This window comes from Phocoena sinus, chromosome 19 (genome assembly GCF_008692025.1).
Source record: "Phocoena sinus isolate mPhoSin1 chromosome 19, mPhoSin1.pri, whole genome shotgun sequence".
NCBI classification, from domain to species: Eukaryota; Metazoa; Chordata; class Mammalia; order Artiodactyla; family Phocoenidae; genus Phocoena; species Phocoena sinus.
The window spans coordinates 44,451,809-44,470,326 of NC_045781.1; the positions used below are offsets into that span (position 1 = coordinate 44,451,809).

The window sequence follows — 18,518 nt, forward strand, 5'->3', positions numbered from 1 at the left end:
TGTGTATGCCACGTGCCTCACCAGACGGCGCCTCAGCACACCGCTGAGGCTGCTTAACAACAGAAAAGACTCGTGATTCTAGCGTAAGCATCGTCTTCTACGTGAAAACCGATAAGCAACATTTTACACTATTTTCCATGAATACACAACACATAACGGAAGAAACTTCGGCCATTCTGAGCAATAGAGCAGCCAACCCGCCCATGGGAAAGGACAGAGGGTGCGCGGCTGCTCACCTTCCTCCCACTTCCTGGCCACCGTGGCCGCCTTGCCCCAGCCCTGCCAGGTGCTGGTGCCCCAGGCCATTCTCCTTCCCTGTCAGCTGAGTCCCACCCCATCAACCCCTCCTCTAAGAGGCACTGCCTGGAGAACAGAAATAAGGGCGAGCTAAGGTTCTAGAAGGATCCATCCAAGGAAAGTCAGCGTTCTGCCTGTTCTCTAATGTGTGATTTAGGGCAGTCAGGGGAAAAGAAGAGTCAGAAATACAATAACATTTTACAAACAATAAATTTATTTCCAAATCCCGAATTATAACCAAATTATAATTCCCCCTAGGTCTATTGTGCTGTTTTACACAAGAATTTTAAAAAACATAGTCACAGCTGTGTCATTCATACACCAAGTGTCCCGGGGACAGTTTATTTGAATACGGTGGGTCCGGCCACCTCTCGTGGTCCTGGCAGCTGCTCTGCGGCCCCACGTCTGCTCCGAGAAACTCCCACCTCCTCCATGGCAGAGCCTGGCCGCAACAGGTGCCCCCAGGGCCATGATGTACACAAATGAAAGCACACAGATGAAACGGTTTTGTCGGCAGGCCTGGGTGCTCCAGCCACGGGGCTCATGACTCAACACCTGGCCCCCCTCCTCTTCAGGGACAGCATCAGCTCAGAGCCCAAAGCGGGCTGGTGTGCGGCGAGGGGTCATGGGTTCCCCTTGCTCTTTCCGACCTGGGGTGTAGATCTTTGTAGACCTGGAGACACAGAAGAGGGGTTAGGAATCGCACTGCTGCTCACTCCGGCCAGGACACACAGGAGGACGAGGAGCCTGAGGTGTGAGCAGGCTTTGGGGCTGCAGGGTCTCCGCCCCTGGCACACTTCCACTCCCCTCGCCTTCCCTATGTGTGATCGGGAGCAGAAGGAGATAGCACCTCTTTCTTATATCCACTGAGGCACGTTATGAGATTTTTTAACAATTCCATTCATATCCCCTAGGTGAGCTATGAAGGGAGTCTTCCCTCCACCTCACCAGGCCGCCACTCGAGCTGTGGCTGGGCTTTGTCCTCAGTTCCTGGAAGTATCTCTAGACCCTTGGAATTTCCCAAGGGACTGGAGTGTCTCTGTTATTCACGGTGGACCACATCTGATAGTTTATGCAAATGAGATGACTCAGGATGGTGGCTGCCCTGCCAGAAAAACCAACCTGTGATTAGAGGGCTGTGCTTTGAGCCTCGTGCTATTAGCCCAGACTCTGGGGAGGGAAAAGGGATTGGAGACTAAGTCAACACATGGGTCCTGCCCAATAAAACTCTGGGCACCAAAGCTCGGGTGAGCTTCCCTGGTGACAATACTCTGTGTAATGTGCCAGTAGGGCAACATGACCCCAAGGACAATGGAAGACTTCACATCTAAGACCCTCTCAGACCTCACTTTATACATCTCTCCCTTTGGCTGGTTCTGTGTCCTTTTGCTATAATAAAACTGTAATATGTATAGTACTTTCCTGAGTTCTGCGAGGTATTCTAGCAAATTATCAAACCTGAGGGAGTCCATGGGGATCCCCAAATTTGTAACAAGTTGGTGAGAAATGAGGGTGACCCTGGGTACCCCCCAACTTGCAGGTGGTGACTGAGGTGAGGGCAGTCTTGCAGGGACTATGCCCTTCACCTGTGCGGTCTAACTCCAGGCACCAGGGCAGACGCAGGTGCCCAAGGCTCTCCTGGCCTTGCCTCTCCACTGTGATGTCCAAGCCCTAGCCTGTTGGTAAAGCTCTGAGACCTACTCTGCCGCTCCAGCCCACCTTGGGCCCCATCACAACATAACAAACAACAACCAGGAGTTGCAGCTGTATCACCACTCCTTGAAAGTATGTCCAAAACCCCTCCCGTCTCCACGTGACCACAGTCAACTCGTCACCAATACACCTCTGCAAATTTAACTTCTCTTAAATCGTGACCCTGCCTCAGGGCCTGGTCAGTCCAGCTGGTGGGCTCCATCAGGACAAGAGTCCCGAGACCACAGCTCACCTGACACTACCCAGGGGGCTGCGCTTTTCCTGCTCCTGCCGCCGGGCCCGCAGCTGCTCCTCGGCCAGTGCCATCTCCTCCTCCATGGCAGAGGCTTCCTCTTTGGCCCGTCGGCGGTTCTCCTAGAGAAGGGAGAGGTACTGGGGTCACTGGGGATTGGCGGGTGAGGAGGGCCGGCCTGCACCCATCTCCCTGCTGCAAGCCAGGTGCTGGGTAGACCTTGCCAGCTCCCAAAGGCAGGGACACACAGCTCCCTGCCCCAGCACTGAGGCCTGCTTGGCTCACTGATCCAAGACAGACATTGGATGATTGAGTCCTCACCCTGTCATGCCTCAGCCCTCCACTCAATTTGCTAAGTGCTTACATGCTCTAACCAAGTTCATAACCATGCCAGGAAGTACAGGAAACAGAGAAGGCATGACATCTGGCTGGAGAGGACGGACACAGGAAGATGTGTGCGGGCCCGGTGTGGGGAGGACTATGCTGAGAAGGGGGGAAGCTAAAGTCCACAACATTCTGCAGCCCCACCTCCAGCCGGGAGCCACCAGTGGACACCAAGACTGTCAGGAGACCGAGAAGTAGGGAGAGAATTTATAACGGAGGGTCAGGTGGGACCACTGAGCAATCCTAGTGTCTTCAAAAGTGGCACCACCAGACCGTATGTGCCTCCTGACTGGATCTAAAAGGAGGTTCACAGCACCACATGCACTTATGCATCCTTACCCGAAACAGCTGAATCTGAATCTAACCAAGGCTTTAGATTAATGACTAGCTTACAAAAAGCACATGGGATAGAGGCAAAAGTTAAATATGTTGAGGAAGCAATCAGCTCAAAAGAGAACGTGGAACATTCTACAGATGACCAACCTGTTTTCTCCGATAAGTCAATGCCATAAAAAATGAGTCGGGGCAGAGCTTATTCCAGAATAAAAGACTTAATATATATAATGACAAATTTCAACGCCTGGATCCAAATTCAAGCAAATCAATTATAAAAAATTATCTTTGGAATAAAAAAGGAAACATGAATAAGAAGTGGAGACTTTAGCAACATTAAGGATTAATTCTGTTGAGTAAGATTTGCATGGAGGTTATGTTTTAATTTTTGAAAGTCCTTTTAGAGGCACATATTCAAGTGTTTATGGGTGAAAAAATATAATGTCTGAGGTATGCTTTAAAATATTCCAGGAAAAACCAATATGTATGGAGCGGGGTGGGAATAAGAAACAAGGTTGGGCAGAATGTTGATAATTATGGAAGCTAAGTGAGGAACTCGTGGCTCATTATACTGTTTCTGTCCACTTTTATGAGTATTTGGACTTTTCAATAATTTGTTTTTTTTAAGGCTCAGCAGACCAAGCAAATGGAGTGGGTGCGGGGGAGATCAGACAGACTAACCTGCCTAGATCACAACTTTTATGTTTGACAGAGAAGTGAAGGGAAGCCAGATGACGATGTGTCTTTAATACCAGGCTGAGGGGAAAGCGGATCCCAGAGACAAACAGATCCTCCATAGAAAAGCACAGGATCCTTACCTGCCGAGACTTTCCTGCCTGTTTCACGCTGTAGAACATGGGGCCCAGCTCTGCCAGCCACTCTCCGTCCACAGCAGTCACACACTGCATGTACTCCTGCAGGCAGAAGGGCCACAAAGCGGTGGTCACAGAAGGACTAATGCTTTGAGCTGTCCCTCCCAGAGCAGTTCCACAATTAGGAGCTGAATGGGAAGGGCCTACCCCTAGCCCTGTGAGGCTGAAAAAGGCGAGGGAAAGCCGCAGACACTGGGATTCTAATCCCTTCTCCCATCCAAATTCCTCCACGCTTGAGAAAAAGGCCCCTATTGTCCAACAGAAAAGGCCCAGCCCCTCAGAAAACCCTTCTAACAACACCAAAAGGGCTTGCTTGTCCGCGGCAGCAAGTAGGAGACAATCCTGCTGGCACAGCCGAGGCCACTGGAATCTAGAGGTTAACTGTGTATCCTTATAAACTTCCCCAAACCCCCAAGTGAAAACCAACTTCAATTTCCCTGCAAGCATGTGGCCTTAAGCCTCCCAAGCTCAAAACCCATCCCAAAAGGCGGCAAAGGGTTATTACAAAGGCCTGGCCCAGCCAAGTGGGCCTACAGTCATACAGGCTGCCTTGGAAAAGACTCACCTTGGTGGTCATGACCAACTCGTGATACACAATGTAGTCTGGGGTGTAGCCCATTCCAAAGAGGGAGCTGGTGGGGTGCAGGTGGCAGGGCATGCCTGTCCGGATATTCACATACTCCCCGATTCCCTATGGAAGAGATGCAACAGGTGGCTACATTGCAAAACACTGCACATCTGGGCCACTACCCAGTCCAGTACTGTCTTGACACAGGCTTTTGGGGGAAGCCCAGATCTGCAGGGCTGTACAATGAGACACGAGACCTCTGCCCTCGAAAGAAGTATCAGGCCCAGAGGGGCCATAGCCCTACTAGGCTCACCTTGAGCTTGGCTGCCTGGTGGAAATAGGCAGCACAGATACACTTCCTGACAATGTCCCAGTCGGTGCCACACGAGGCCAGGCTCATCCGCTGCTGCACCATGATGTCCTTGAGCTGAGCCCGCACCTCCCGGACCTAGAGCAGGACACAGGTAGACAAGGATGGAGCCCTCCTTCCCTGCATCCCAACCCTCCTCCCAACGTGCTGCTTGTCTCGGCCACTGCCCCCACCTTCCGCATGGCCTTGGCATGGATGAAATGATCGTTACACCAGATGGTAGAGTAACTGTTGTTCTTCCACTGCAGGTAGACATTCAGGTAGGTCAGATGGTCACTCTCAGGGACTGCGAACTTCTCCCGGATTTGGTCGCTCTCCTCCTCTCGGCCCTAGGAAGGAAAAAGGGAAGTCCAGGTCCAATGAGAAGAGCTATCTCACACTATCATCTACCCTCACCACAACTAAAAACACATCAACGTAGTGCCCTGACAATATAGGAAAAATAAATTAGTTTACAACAAAATATTTATTCTAAAATGTGAGGGCTCAGGCACAGCCATCCTAGAAAAAACTGCAAAACACTCCCTGAGAACCATGGATCTTGCCCACCCCTTCCCCTACCCCAACCTGCTTAACATAAAACAGCAAAACCACTCTGGAAACTGATTCCTGCCCGTCCCTCCACTCTGTCTTAACAACACAGAGAGAAACTACTCCCCTCTCTCAACCTTCCCTGAGCCCATAACCTCCCGAGATCCCTGGGAGGAGAGGAGCCGGACAGCATCTCCCACCTTGGGCCTGTAGAAGATGGCTGGGACCGAGAGCATGGAGACGATGAGCAGGATCTCGGAGCTGCAGCCCATGTCACAGGACACGATGAGCATCTTGGACAGGGCCGGGTCCAGCGGGAACTCCACCATCAGCCGCCCGGTCGAGGTCAGACCGCCTGGGAGAGAGGAGCAAATCTGCACGGTCAGTGGACACAGTGCCATAAGAGGGAGAACCCAGGCGCCAGAGCCCACGGGGCCCTGCCCGGCTCCCGGGGCCACAGCACCTGTGTTGTCCAGGGCCCCGAGGATCCAGAGCTGATACATGGAGTTGAGCATGTTGTCCTCCGGGGGCGGGTCCATGAAGTGGAACTGCAGCAGGTCCTGCACCCCCAGGGACTTGAGCAGCAGCACCACGTTGGCCAGGTTGGTCCGCTGGATCTCGGGCACCGTGGTGGTCAAGAGCTCATTCTTGTAGGCGCTCTGGGTGTAGAGCCTGTGGGGGAGAAGACGCAGTCCTGCCGCACTTCCCACCATGCTGCCCGGCTGAGCCCCTCAAATATGCCCGGCTGTCTACACAGGGACCAACACTGGGCTTGTGCACCCAGAAGAGGCAGTGCAGATGAAAGCCACGGGTAAGGAGGAGAAGTCCTCATTTCTTCCCCCCACCTTTCCCTTACAATCACGAATCTCCACTACTCAAAGCTCAGTCCTGACAATTCACCATTCTGCTGGAGTCTCCTATGTACTTGTTTCATTTCTGGAACCAGTGAGCCTGGGACTAGAATTATGGCTGGGGGTTTTTTTCTTTATATTTTTCTAGATTTTCTGAATTTCTATGGTTAATACATTATTTTTACAAATCGGAACAAAAAAGAGAGAGAGGGTAATTGGAGGAGGCAAAAAAGAACCGGTGCTGAAATTTGTTCACATTTGTCTTCTGGGAGGAGGCACACTGTAATCACTGGTCATCCGCTGCAGACACCTTCAGCACAGGTCCTCCTAAAACCCAAGGCCGCTCAGACGCCAGGGCTGCCTGGGAAGGCAGCTTCTTCCACTCAGCAGCATGTGATGAGAGGACCAACAAGCGCTGCCCCACCATTGGTTCCCAGCCTCAGGGATCACCTCTCTGCAGGATCACAGTCCAAGCCTTCCCACCCCAGCTGGGGCTCCACCCCAGAAAGCAGGCTAGCACAGGGCTCCTACCTGAAACACTGACCTGGGCCCGTCCTGCCGGCTCGCCCCGACCTCTGGTTGGCATTGGCCTGGCTGATGGGGTAGATCTGCAGAGCATCCATGCCAATCCTGGGGTTGAAGACCTAGGAGGGGACAGCAAAGACCTGACTAAGGACAGAGTGAGGGGAAAAAGGGAGGCAGGCTTGAGACAAAGACAAACCCTGGTTGCTACACATCACAGAATGAAGTGTCTTAGCGATGTAAGCAGCCATCTTTCGGAACCAGGAACCTCAAGAAATTTCCCCTAAACACCAGCTCCGCAATCTCTATCGAGCTATGTAAGCTATGTGTCTACCTCGAGTTATCACAAGGATGGAATGAATCAAGCACACGGCAAAACCAGCACTCAATAAACACCACCACCACTTCCATGAGCAATCGTCGTGTGAGGGCCAAGGACCCAGGGCCTGCCTTCCCACCCCCTTGGCTGAGTTAGCTTTGGGTGAAGGCCCAGGGCCCCGGTGCCTGTCTCCTCTTACCTTTAATTTACAATAACCAGAATCGATAACAAACATGATGCCATCGACAGTCAGAGAGGTCTCAGCAATGTTGGTGGCAACAATACACTTCCGAACGCCATCCGGAGCCTGGAGCCGGACAGGACACTCATGGAGGGAAGGCTGTAGGCCTTCAGGTAGGAAAAACCCCACAAGGAGAAAAGTACACCCCACCCATGCCAGAAAAGTAACACCCTCCCCCTTGCCCTCCTTTGGGGGAGTCTGGGGGAATCCCAAGGTGGGGACCCATCTCACCTTCTGGAAGATTTTGGCCTGGAGGTCAGAAGGCAGCTGGGAATAGATGGGCAGCACAGCCAAGGCAGGCGCGTTCTCCAGTTCTTCCAGATGCTCCACAATCTGGTCTGAGGTCACCTGAGGGCACAGAGAGGAGCTGTGAGACACCAGATCCCCCAGTTCTCACACGAAGGACACACCCGTTCATCCCAGTCATGACCGAGGCACGCACCTCGATGTCCTCTTGGCCAGGCATGAAGATAAGGATGTCCCCGGGGGCCCCCGACAGATGCACCTGCAGAGACTGCTTCACTGCGGCCTCCACATAATCCTCCTGGGGGGTCTGCAAACCAGTGAGGGACACCGTGAGAGGGAATGCAGGCCAAGCCCCCACTGGGAACTGGTGACCCAGTTCTGGTCAGGGGCTAGAGCCGATGAACTCTCAGGGCTGCCGCACCTGCAGACAAGCCTGATGGCCCTCCCTGAGCCCTGCACGTCCACTCCAAAGAAACAACCAAGCGAAATCTCCCCAGAGTGCAGTCCTTCGCCTCCAAGCCCTATAGCCCCAGGCTCCCAGGGTCCCCACAAAACCTCTCCAGACTCAGTGTGCCACTCCACATCCCCCAACCACCTCCTCATCAAGGGTCAGGGCAGTTCCAAAACAGGGCCTCAGTACCTTGCTGAAGAGGATGTCAACAGGGAAGGTACGACCAGGGATGTGGAAGATGGGGACATTCCCAAAAAAGGAAGCAAATTTCTCTGCGTCCATGGTGGCCGATGTGACGATGAGCTTCAGGTCTGAGCGCCGAGCCACCACCTAAAAGAAGAAGTCAGTCAGAGGCTTCCCCACAGTTTTGGGACCCTTGGCTTCTGCCCTCCAGTCTCATCAGCATCACTACCAAATGAAACAGAAGTCAAAGCTGACGGATGGCTCATTAGATTCATGACAATCCTGAACTGAATCCGTGGAGCCACAGCCAGGAGAACCACGAGTCACTCAGCTGAGCAAGAACAGAGTAAACCACCACCAGCTCTGAACCCCGCAGCCAAGGGCCTCAGGGGCAACTCGGCCTGTCAAAGACCCCCTCAGCTTCCCCAGGCTAGACCCCAGCCCGCCTGGAGTGCCTCGTCACTAACTCCTGGCAGGGCGGTGGTCCAAGCCCCACAGGCACAGAGGCTGGACCCACAGCCCTCACCTCCCGGAGCAGCCCAAAGAGCACGTCGGTGTTGAGGGAGCGCTCGTGGGCCTCATCCATGATGATGGCGCTGTAGTGATCCAGGTCCGCTTCCCGGAGGGACTCTCGCAGCAGGATTCCATCAGTCATGTACTTGATCAAGGTGCTTTCTGAAGTGCAGTCTTCGAAACGGATGGCATAACCCACCTGGAGGCCAGAGAGACCGCTCAGAAGCTCTGGGCGCCCAGTCGCCCTTGCACACCCCGAGCTGGGTCCAGGCCTCAGCAGATCAGCCCAAATGACAGAAGCTACCGGGCAAGAACTACACAGCTCAGCGCTTGCGCCCACTCACCTCCTCACCAAGGTTGCCCCCCATCTCTTCACTGACTCTCTTGGCCACCGACATGGCAGCCACACGGCGGGGCTGGGTGCACCCGATCATCCCATAGTCCGTGTAACCGTCTTCATGCAGGTACTGGGTCAGCTGAGTGGTCTTACCACTCCCTGTCTCCCCAACCACGATCACGATGCTATTATCTCTGCAAGGAAGAGAAGATAAAGGGTGAATCAGCCCGAGTGGAAGGCCACCTCCTACCCCCACCTGTAGCTATCCAAGGAGCATGCCTGCACAGGGAGGAGGATTTCCCTGGGAAAACGGTCTTATACTGAAACACCCTCTAAAAAGTCTGGAAGACAGTATGGTTTAAACAAATGAACTAAAACAAAACGATGCCATCTTGCTTACTTCAAGCAGGGTAGCCCAGCGCACCCAAGTGAGGGGAAAAAATCCTTTCCCTTCTCCACCAGATGTCACACCCAAAAGAAAAAGAGCTGCAGAGTACACACAGGAGAAAACGGGACACCTGATTCAACAGTGGAATCCCGACCCGGCGTGGACATAGTTACCTGATAATCGTGAGCAGTTCCTGCTGCACAGCAAAGATGGGCAGGTACTGCCTCTGCTCCAGGATAGACTTCTTCTTTGCGAATTCACTGCTGGCTTCGCTCTTTTTCTTCATGTGGTCTGCAAACTTCTGCTCTGTCCTGAGAATGCACAGCAGCCTAAACGCCCTGCACGGCTTCCCACATCTTCTCTCCTGACTGGGTTACTGCCCTGCTTCCTACACCCGGAAGTGAGCACTGCTTCAAATATGCAGTAAATCTTTGAGACGCCACAGCTGCGAGGTGCTGCTCATCTCCTCTGTCCTAAGGGACCAGACTGCTGTCTGAGAATCCATCATCCAAAACCTGTTCATCGCCCCCAGGACACACAGCTGCAGAGGGCTCAGAGGAGCTACAGATCAGCGAGTGGCAAATCCTCTGCCCTGAAAGACTTCAGCCGGAAGAGGAGCTGAAATCCACAGGTCATCACCTTATATGGAACAACCCTGGGCAATGTCAGCACCACACTTAACAGGCTGAAAGGAGGAGTTGTGGTTACAGTCATGACCGAGGTCAGACTCCCTCCCACCTCTTGGTGGGACAGCAGAGTCCACAAGGCTTTATTTTTAAAGAACTGTGAGAACAATCCCACTTGACGTTTACCTACAGCTTCCACTGAAAGCGCTCAAGTATCCGACACACGTACATCCCCAGGCTGCAGAGCGAAAAAGGTACCAGTCCTACCTTACCTACATTAGTCTACAGTCTCCACCCATCCCTTCCCCAAGAGACTTTTCCTCCATCAGATTTGAGCCCAGGCTCTGTCAAGCTTCCTGTTTCTAACATCCCAGTCACTCCCGGTCAGCTAACAATTAACACCTATGGGATTAAATTAACTAGAAACTAACAAGGGCTGATCAATAGCACCAACTTCTCACTTCTCACAGGGTTATAGAGAATTATTAACTCAGATGACAATTTTGTAGGATTTCAGAGTGTTCAATGAGATTCAGAAGGGACATTTGAGTTCAGCCACCTACACAATGAGGAAAGCCCAATAAGCAGTTATCCAACATCTGCTTAAATACCTCTATGAATGGGGAAGTCACTACCTGAGAAGACAATCCTTTCTATTCTCAAACCTCTATTAAAAATACTTCTTCCTTAGATTGAACTAAAATCTAAGGGTGCAAAGCACACTTTCTCACACTGAGCATCTGAAAGGCACTCTGGCAGAGTGGCTAAGAGTGTGGGCTCTGAAACTAGACTGTCTGGGTGTGATCCGCACTCCACCATTTCTAGCTGGGTAACCTCAAACAAGTTACTTAACCTCCCTGGACCTCATCCTCCTCGCATGAAAAATGGGAAAGATTACACCTGTCCCATGGGACTGTCATGAGAATCCAATGACTGAATATCTGTGAGTTCTGTGGTGCTGCCTGGCACAGAAGAAGCTCCTGCAGTATCAGGGGCGACAGTAGGAATGTTATCTCAGAAAAGTCGAAAAGACCAGGAGGAAGGGACCAGAGACTCAAAATGACATCATTTTCCTATTGGTGAGTGACGAATCCTATCAGACCCCTTGAGGCCCCATCTTCAGAGACACCTGCTGCTGGCGAGACTCCTACCTGTAGTCCACTTTACCGTCCTCTGTCAGAGCTTTATCCGGCTCTTCCTCTTTTTTGACACCCATTATATCTCCCAGTTTGGTTCCAGCCAATTCCCAGTGTTTGTGTTGAGCCTGAAAAAGACACAAAAAGTCAATCTGCTCCATCCCGTGACACAACTGCAGTCCACGGAAAATCAACCCCATCTGACAACAGGCTTCATCTAGCAGGCAGTAGATTCCCACAAGGTAGCAGTGGCACCGAGCCGTGCCTCCCAATCTTATGTCTGAAGCTCCTGAGACACCAGGCCCCGGATTATCTTAACTGAGGCCCTGGAGGAGGAATGCAATACCCTCCCACAAGGGCTGTTTCTTGCTCAATGAGTTTCCTCTAACTGCCAATAGGAACCCTACCTGTGAGGTGGAACGTGATCTTTAAAAAAAAGAAAAAAAAACAAAAAAATAGGCAGATACTCTCTGGCCCTAGAAGATGAGAAACCAACCTTTTTGCGTTCCTTTTGCTCCCTGTGCTTCCGCACTGTTTGACTGCCTTTTCTAGCGATAATGGCCAGGTCAGAAGTGGCGTCCTTGACTGGAATCACAGGCTCTGGCTGCAGGAGGTTGAGGAAAAAGAGAAATTCTGTGCTGACCATTAAACTCAACACAAAGGTCCACTTCGTACTGGCCCTGGTAAACGAAGGGTTGCTACCCTACCCCTATCGTGATGGGGCTTTTTTCCTCTCCTTTCCTTTCTCTTTCTTTCTTTTCCCATTTCAGGCTTCTCTTGAGCGTTCTTCTCTCTGACAACAGAGGACCCTCACCTGCTTGGTGAAGACGATGCGCCCGTCCAGAAAGGGAGGCACCAGGTTATGCACCATCAGATGGACCTTGGCTGCACTGTCCTCTTCAAAGTCGTCGTCCACCTCCAGCCGATGCACCACCCCGCTGGTGAGCATGCGGTTGGTCTCCCAGCGTTCGTTATCCTGTGAGGACACAACGGGAGGCCACGCTAAGACTGCAACTGCAAGGCCGTCCTGAAAGGTCCCAGGTGAGGCCACGCAGAGGGGCCACAGGGGCTGCAGAGATGTCACAGGCCTCTCTACCCTGCAGCTCCTTAGACAGAAGAATCGCTGATCCCAAACCACCTGCAGTACTCTTCCCAGAAGCAACCCGTCGTATCTGAGGCAGAACCTTATATGGATACACAAACGGTGACTGCCCCTGGCCCCGCTGAGAGACACAAAGGACACACCACAGAGCCGGGGCCTGACCCCCCAGTTCCCATCAACAGCACCCCTCCAGGAACTACTGCAGAAGACGGAAGTCACGATTTGGGTTGGGTTTTTCTTAAGTTACTGATAAGCTCCCTGCCCACCCCTCTGCCTCCAGAGGAATCGCTAAGTCTGTGACGTCAGCAGCGGGGAGACAAGCTGTGCCGTCGGCAGGTGCATGTGACCTGCCGCTTCTCCAGCTGAATCTGCTCCACCTGCTGTGGGCAGCCTCACCTCATTGATCTGCCTCCGCTGAGCCGAAATGCGCTTCTGCTTCTGTTTGTGCAGGTGCTGCTCCCGCCTCCTCACGTAGTCCTCAGAGGAGTAGGCCAGGGGGTTGTGGAACTCATCATATCCCTCATCCATCATGTACCAATCCCGGTCCGCTTGCTGCGGCACAAGAGACAAAGCAATCAGAACAAGGCGCAGATCGAGTTTCTGTGCAGGACGTGGCCAGAAGGGGAGGACGTGTTTGGTAAGAAGTCACTGGTGCAGCATAGCAATCCTCGGGAGAGACACAAGAGAGGCTGTAAGACGAGCCACCTAGAGGAGAAGCACAGTTTACAGCGCAGCCCACCATGACGGCACTTCTTACATTTACCACACGATGGCACCAGCACACAGCCGAAAAAGTTAAGTCTGACCTGCATTTGGTGAGAAGTTTGACCACAGAGCCTTTGCCTGGAAAGAGATTCCATGGCTTCGAGACTGAACATGGCTCAACGTCCGGTTCCACTACAGTGTAACCCATGACCCTTGTGCTCAGACACCCCCGGTCACCCACTCACTGACAGATGGCCACCACCCCTCATTCAATCCCTCAAAGGTGTAGTTTTTACCCTCTGGTCATCCTCCCATTGCTGCCGCTCCTCTTCTGTGTCAAATGAAATTCCTTCTTCGCCATCCTCACGTCTCCCTGCGGGAGAACACGTAGCAGGTCAGTCTGCACGGTCCCAGCTCATCCTCAGTGGCCTCACACAGACCTGCCAAGCAGCACAGCCCCAGCCTGGCTTTGCCCAGCCCCACCAGGAAAAGCGACCCTGCTTCCTGCTTCCCACTTCCACCCTGCCTTACCTCGGCCCCTGGACAGACGTGGGGTGGACCCCAGGTGTCTTCTGTCATCGGCCCACTCATTGTATTTGTAGGATGGGGTTGGCAGAGGTGTGTCGTCTGAGTACCTGCTCCTCACAGACCTGGGAAACAGTATAACCAGCCTCACTAAATAGTCACTAAGCTGAGATGTGTTCCCCAGCCACTATCTGCCCTCCCAGCCCCAATCACGCCCACCCTGTGCCGCCCACCCAGAGAACCTGGACTGCACCACCCAGAACGTCACCTGTCCCTATCTCGACTGGACAGCCGATGACTCCGCTCAGAATCCCGATAGGAAGGTGTTGGGGAGGGCGATTCCCACTGTGAGCGCTTGGAGGAGCCATAGCCACTGTCCTCCTCATCCCAGGTAGACCTTGAAGGGGTGGCTGCATCTGGGCCACAAAAGACACATCCACAGGAAACGTCTAAGACATGGCTATAGAGCCATTAGGTGAAAGTCAATTCACCAAATTTCTTTTACTATTTATAAACTTTGTACCTATTTGCAATGGATAAGATGGTTTTGACAGCTTTTAAAGATATCTGAATTTTAACGTCCCAGTTTTCATCTGTGCTCATAACAACATTTTAAGGAATATCCAATTTATATCTGCAAGCATATCCCTCCTGAATGTACATATTTCTTTGTATTAAAACCTTCTTCTGCCCCTACCCTACCCACCCCCAGCTCCCTATTCTTTCCTACCATTTAGAAAACTGGCCACTCAGCAAACTGGCAAATCATGTTAAGGGAGCATATCTGTGTCCACAGAGAAGTCCACAGCCTTCCCAACTGAATCAACTGACTCAGAACCAAGTATTCCCAGAAATTCATGGTGAAATCAGGAATTCCAACCCAGTTCCACTGAGGATGAGAGTCACTCACCCTGCCTCTCATACACTTGGCTCTCACAAACAACCACAAGCAACAGCTCAGACTACCTTTAGGCCGGTGTCGGGGGCTCTCAGGTTCATTTCTTCTGCCGCTGCGCTCTGACCCTCCATCTCGCTCCGACCTGCTGCTGTGCCTGTTTCTATCCCGCTCATCTGTGAGGAGTCACCGGCAGAGCTTAGAAAACAGGTGTCCCATCCCAACTTCCACCCATCTTCACCCTAGAGAAAGGACAGGCCTCCCCACTCACTCACAGGTGCAACCTCACTGCTCTAATGCGATCCATGGGCTCCTGAAACTCACATATCCCCATTCTTTCAAGGGTAAAAATTAGTTACTGGCTAGAAAGTTTCAAACTCACAGTAAGTTATTTTCCTGCAAGAATTCAAAAAAGAGCAGTTACAAGTCTATAATGAATAGTTATTTAATAGTTACAAGCCTACAAGCTACAGAAATCAAACAACACTGAGGAAAGCCAGTATTGGATTTTATGTCTAGCTTTGATCCACAGCACCGTCCCTTTTCTCTCACCAACACTAGTGTCAACTGATTTCTCAAACATATTACCCATTTTCACCTTTATCACCAATTTTCAGGATAAAATGAGGACCACACACTCAAGCAAAGCAGCTATGTTGCAAGTAACAGCTCTTTTCTTAAACTGCCTGCTAATCCCAATACCAACAGGGTCAAAACCAACCAGGCTGACATGAAAACGGAGTTCCCTAATTAACGGGTGTTATAAAAACTCCCACAACAGGAAAAAGGCCGACATGTTAATTCAGGTGCTTAGCAGGCACTAGGAACTCTGCTGGGCAGTTTACCTCTGTCTCTCTTGCGGTCACAGTCTCGATCCCTCGACCTCTCCTTCTTCCGATCCTTTTCTTCTTTGGACGAGGCGTAGACACCATGTTCCCGCCACTCCCGCTCTCTCTGCCGGCTGCGTTCCCAAAACTCTTCACTCACACCACCAGGATGGGATGGAGTCTCTACCCGAGCAGATCGATAATGTCTGAAACAGGGAGGGCAGCTGGTAAAGGGCTTATCCATGGAAGAAAAACCTGCCCCAAACCTTTGGCCAGGCCAAACATGTGACCTGGCCTTTTCCACTTTATCTCCCTGGTACAGCAGGTTTGCATATGGCAACAACCGTAAGCGCTTCTAACCTCCATCATCTACGCTTTAGGTGCCTTTGAATCTTCCCCCAGATCTGAAAAAAATACCAATTCTTATCTAGCCTCAATGTTATAGAATCACAGTAAAATCATAAAGTCCTAAATGTCCAACAAGAAAACTGAGAGATAAACATGAGATGCTATTTTCTGGCCTCCGTTTTCATTCCCTTTGGGGCAGTCCACCCGAAGGCTCTTACCTGTCTTTCCGGCTACTGTGTCCAGCCTGGTCACTGCCCTCCTCCTCAGCATCCTTCTGGTCATCCTTGCTCTCTTCCCAGTCCTTATAGGAAGAGATTCTGGACTTCTTCTTGTCCTCCCCATCATCCTTCTCCTCTCTCTCCCTCCTTTTCAGGGAAGCCAACAAGTCTAGTCCCAGCAATGAAGGGCGGGGAGCAGGGGCCTTGAAGACATGCTGCTCACTAGATGCACTTTTGGTCTTGAAAATAAGACCGCCAACCTGGGAGTCCACATCAGTGCCTTCCAATCGATGGATCGAGGAATCCTCGCTGGTGTCCTCCATGACAGGCTCTGGGATTTCTCTGGAAGGAAAACAAACCATTTGATATCAGACATAAGAAGGGAAAAGGCTTGGCTCTGCTACATCCCAGAATAACCGTAGGTATATGGATCTCTGGGGGGTTGACCTCCCCCTCGAGATCAGAATTCCTTTAGTTACCTCTTACCAAGACCTGTCCATCAAGTCATCGACAATCTCAAAAGATCTTCCTACTTCCACCCCAACTCACGTCAGAAACAGATACACACACACACACCAGGATCCAAGAGGGTATCAACCAGGCAAGAACAGACCTCACTAAGAGACACTTACTAGAGCATTATGGCATCTATAAAGGGAGTTTAGGGAAAACACCACTAGATTTTAAATCAGAAACCTCAATTAGAACCCAGGCTCTTGACATTTTCTACCTGCATGATTGTAAGCAAATAACTTAATCTTTGGTTAGGCATAATTTCTACACCTGCAAAATGGAAGTACTTTTTGCTCTATCTAATCCATGGAGTTATTGTGAGAATCAAATATGAAAGTGTATGTGAAAGCACTCTGTAACCATAAAGAGTTACATAAATGTCATTGTTACATTATTTCACTTGCTGTGCTCCAAGGTATTGATTTGGGTCCCTCACCATTTTTTTACACAAGTTCTTCATCCTCTCCCTTCCTTTAAACTACAGATATAGCAGAGTTGTTGACGTATAAGACTACCATCCATGTGATCCATACTTTAATGAATTGTGTTTTGTAGAAAACACTTCTCTCACAGCAGTCGAAATCTATTTAGCAACAATTCAAGTTCACCAAAAAAAATAATAATAATAATGAGAATCACCAGGCTAGTAAATGATATTTCTGAAAAGTAGGTAACTGTAGGATTTTCTGGCATTCAACTTATGACAAATTCCTCTTTACCTCCCACTATACACAATCTACTTACAAACATATCCCATTCTGAGTGCTTGAATAATTTCCCTCATTCCAACAAGCCAGTAAAGCAAAGAACTGTCAAGGGATAGGGCACCACCAGAATCCAGAATGTTTCACCCAGCTCTAATTAACATATACAGCTCTATAGAAGAATATTGTTAAACAGACTGAACATATAGTATGAACAACAGTTGCATTTTTTTAAATGCCATCAGGCAGAAGAGAAAAGGGAAAGCTACCTATTGGTGACATCTGTATTCATGTGAGGAAATCTAAACAGGAAGGTAGGATTTACATGTTCTGCTCAGTAGTCTGAACTAGAAAATATACTTCTAGAATGTCATTTTATGCAGGAGAGAGAACCTTGTCTGTCTTGTTGACTGCTTTGCCCAGTGCCTAGCAAAATAAACGTTTGAGGAATAAATGAATGAATGAGTTTAAACTGATTAAAGGAAACAGGGAGCCAGAAATTTCTAGGGACAACAAAGAAAGATGCCAGCAGCACAGGAAAAGGAGTCTGACAAACAGGACAACTAACAGCTGAGAAAAGTAAATATGAAGCTAAGTGTTGGCTTGTGAAGAATAATTAGTGGCAAAGAAGCCACAGGAGGTACAAGAAAAATAATGAAGAAAAAACTGGATACATTCATTCAACAATTACTGAGTGCTTTCTATGAACCGATCGCTGTTCTGGGCATTAGAGATAAAGAGAACAAATCAGACAAAACTCCCGACCTTTTTGGAGCTGACATTCTAGTAAAAGATATCACCTGGTAGAGATACCACTGTGACAGAGAAGAGGAAGACAAAAGGAGCCCTGCTGGGCTCGGTGTCCGTCTGGGAGTGGACTAATATGAGGTGAGCAGGGTGACCCCCCGGGCAGCATCCCTGGACTTCTGCGAGGCCAGGCCAGGAAGCTGGATCTGACCTGAGCAAGGAGAAAGGCCGGTCTTGCAGGACCTAGGCAGCATCCCTAAGGTGAGTAACGCAAGTTGGGTGACAGGGACAAGACTTTCCAAACCTGGGCCCGAACCTGAGCGAGGGGCCGATATCCGCCGCTTGGAGCCGCCACGATTGGCGAAGAAAAGGTCGGAAATGAAGAATGGACACTCACCTCACCAAGCCCGACTCTCGGGACCTTCTGTCCCGGATTCTGGGGCGCTGGCGCAGCCACTCCTCGCTCAGACCACCTCAAAGAGCCAATATCCGCACCTTGAAAGCCGCCATTATTGTCCCATAAGACTTTGCGCGGCCCCCTCTATCCGTCCAAAGATACCATCGAGAGCAGCCCGAAAAACGCCCGTTCCTAGTGCGGGACAGAACGCTTACAAGGCTAGACTGTCTTTCTCTGCAGCTCTGATTAGAGGCACTTCCGAGTCTCCTGACGACCAATCACGCTTAGTCTAAGAGGCGACGCCCCGCCTCTAGGTGGAATGTGGGAAGGAGAAGTTAAAGAGATCGGTCATATTTATAAGGGCGGAAGGGACCCTAGGGCTTCCGGTCAGGGCCGGGGAAGGTGGGCGGTGACTAGAATAACC

The 18,518-nt window shown here is 50.8% G+C and overlaps 1 protein-coding gene across 3 annotated transcripts; it reads right to left on the minus strand.

Annotated features, from left to right (window-relative positions):
- Positions 1 to 491: 491 nt before the first annotated feature.
- DHX38 (DEAH-box helicase 38) lies at positions 492 to 18,457 on the minus strand. 3 transcript variants are annotated; one of them, XM_032613804.1, is made up of 27 exons: positions 18,095 to 18,457; positions 15,734 to 16,075; positions 15,186 to 15,373; positions 14,412 to 14,516; positions 13,714 to 13,861; positions 13,452 to 13,570; positions 13,217 to 13,293; positions 12,612 to 12,767; positions 11,928 to 12,089; positions 11,610 to 11,717; positions 11,129 to 11,241; positions 9,525 to 9,662; positions 8,971 to 9,157; positions 8,640 to 8,825; positions 8,120 to 8,260; positions 7,676 to 7,786; positions 7,465 to 7,581; positions 7,192 to 7,299; positions 6,683 to 6,795; positions 5,764 to 5,972; positions 5,501 to 5,655; positions 4,943 to 5,098; positions 4,713 to 4,847; positions 4,397 to 4,522; positions 3,778 to 3,873; positions 2,243 to 2,364; positions 492 to 970 (listed from the first exon to the last, which is right to left on the minus strand). In XM_032613804.1, the coding sequence occupies exons 2-27, from the start codon at positions 16,054 to 16,056 to the stop codon at positions 886 to 888; spliced, it is 3,684 nt and encodes a 1,227-aa protein (XP_032469695.1). In that variant the 5' UTR covers positions 16,057 to 16,075; positions 18,095 to 18,457; the 3' UTR covers positions 492 to 885. The 3 variants fall into 3 exon arrangements, with proteins under 3 accessions (XP_032469695.1, XP_032469694.1, XP_032469697.1); XM_032613803.1 differs by having other exon boundaries at positions 492 to 1,402; positions 18,095 to 18,331; XM_032613806.1 differs by lacking the exon at positions 2,243 to 2,364 and having other exon boundaries at positions 18,095 to 18,331.
- Positions 18,458 to 18,518: the final 61 nt, after the last annotated feature.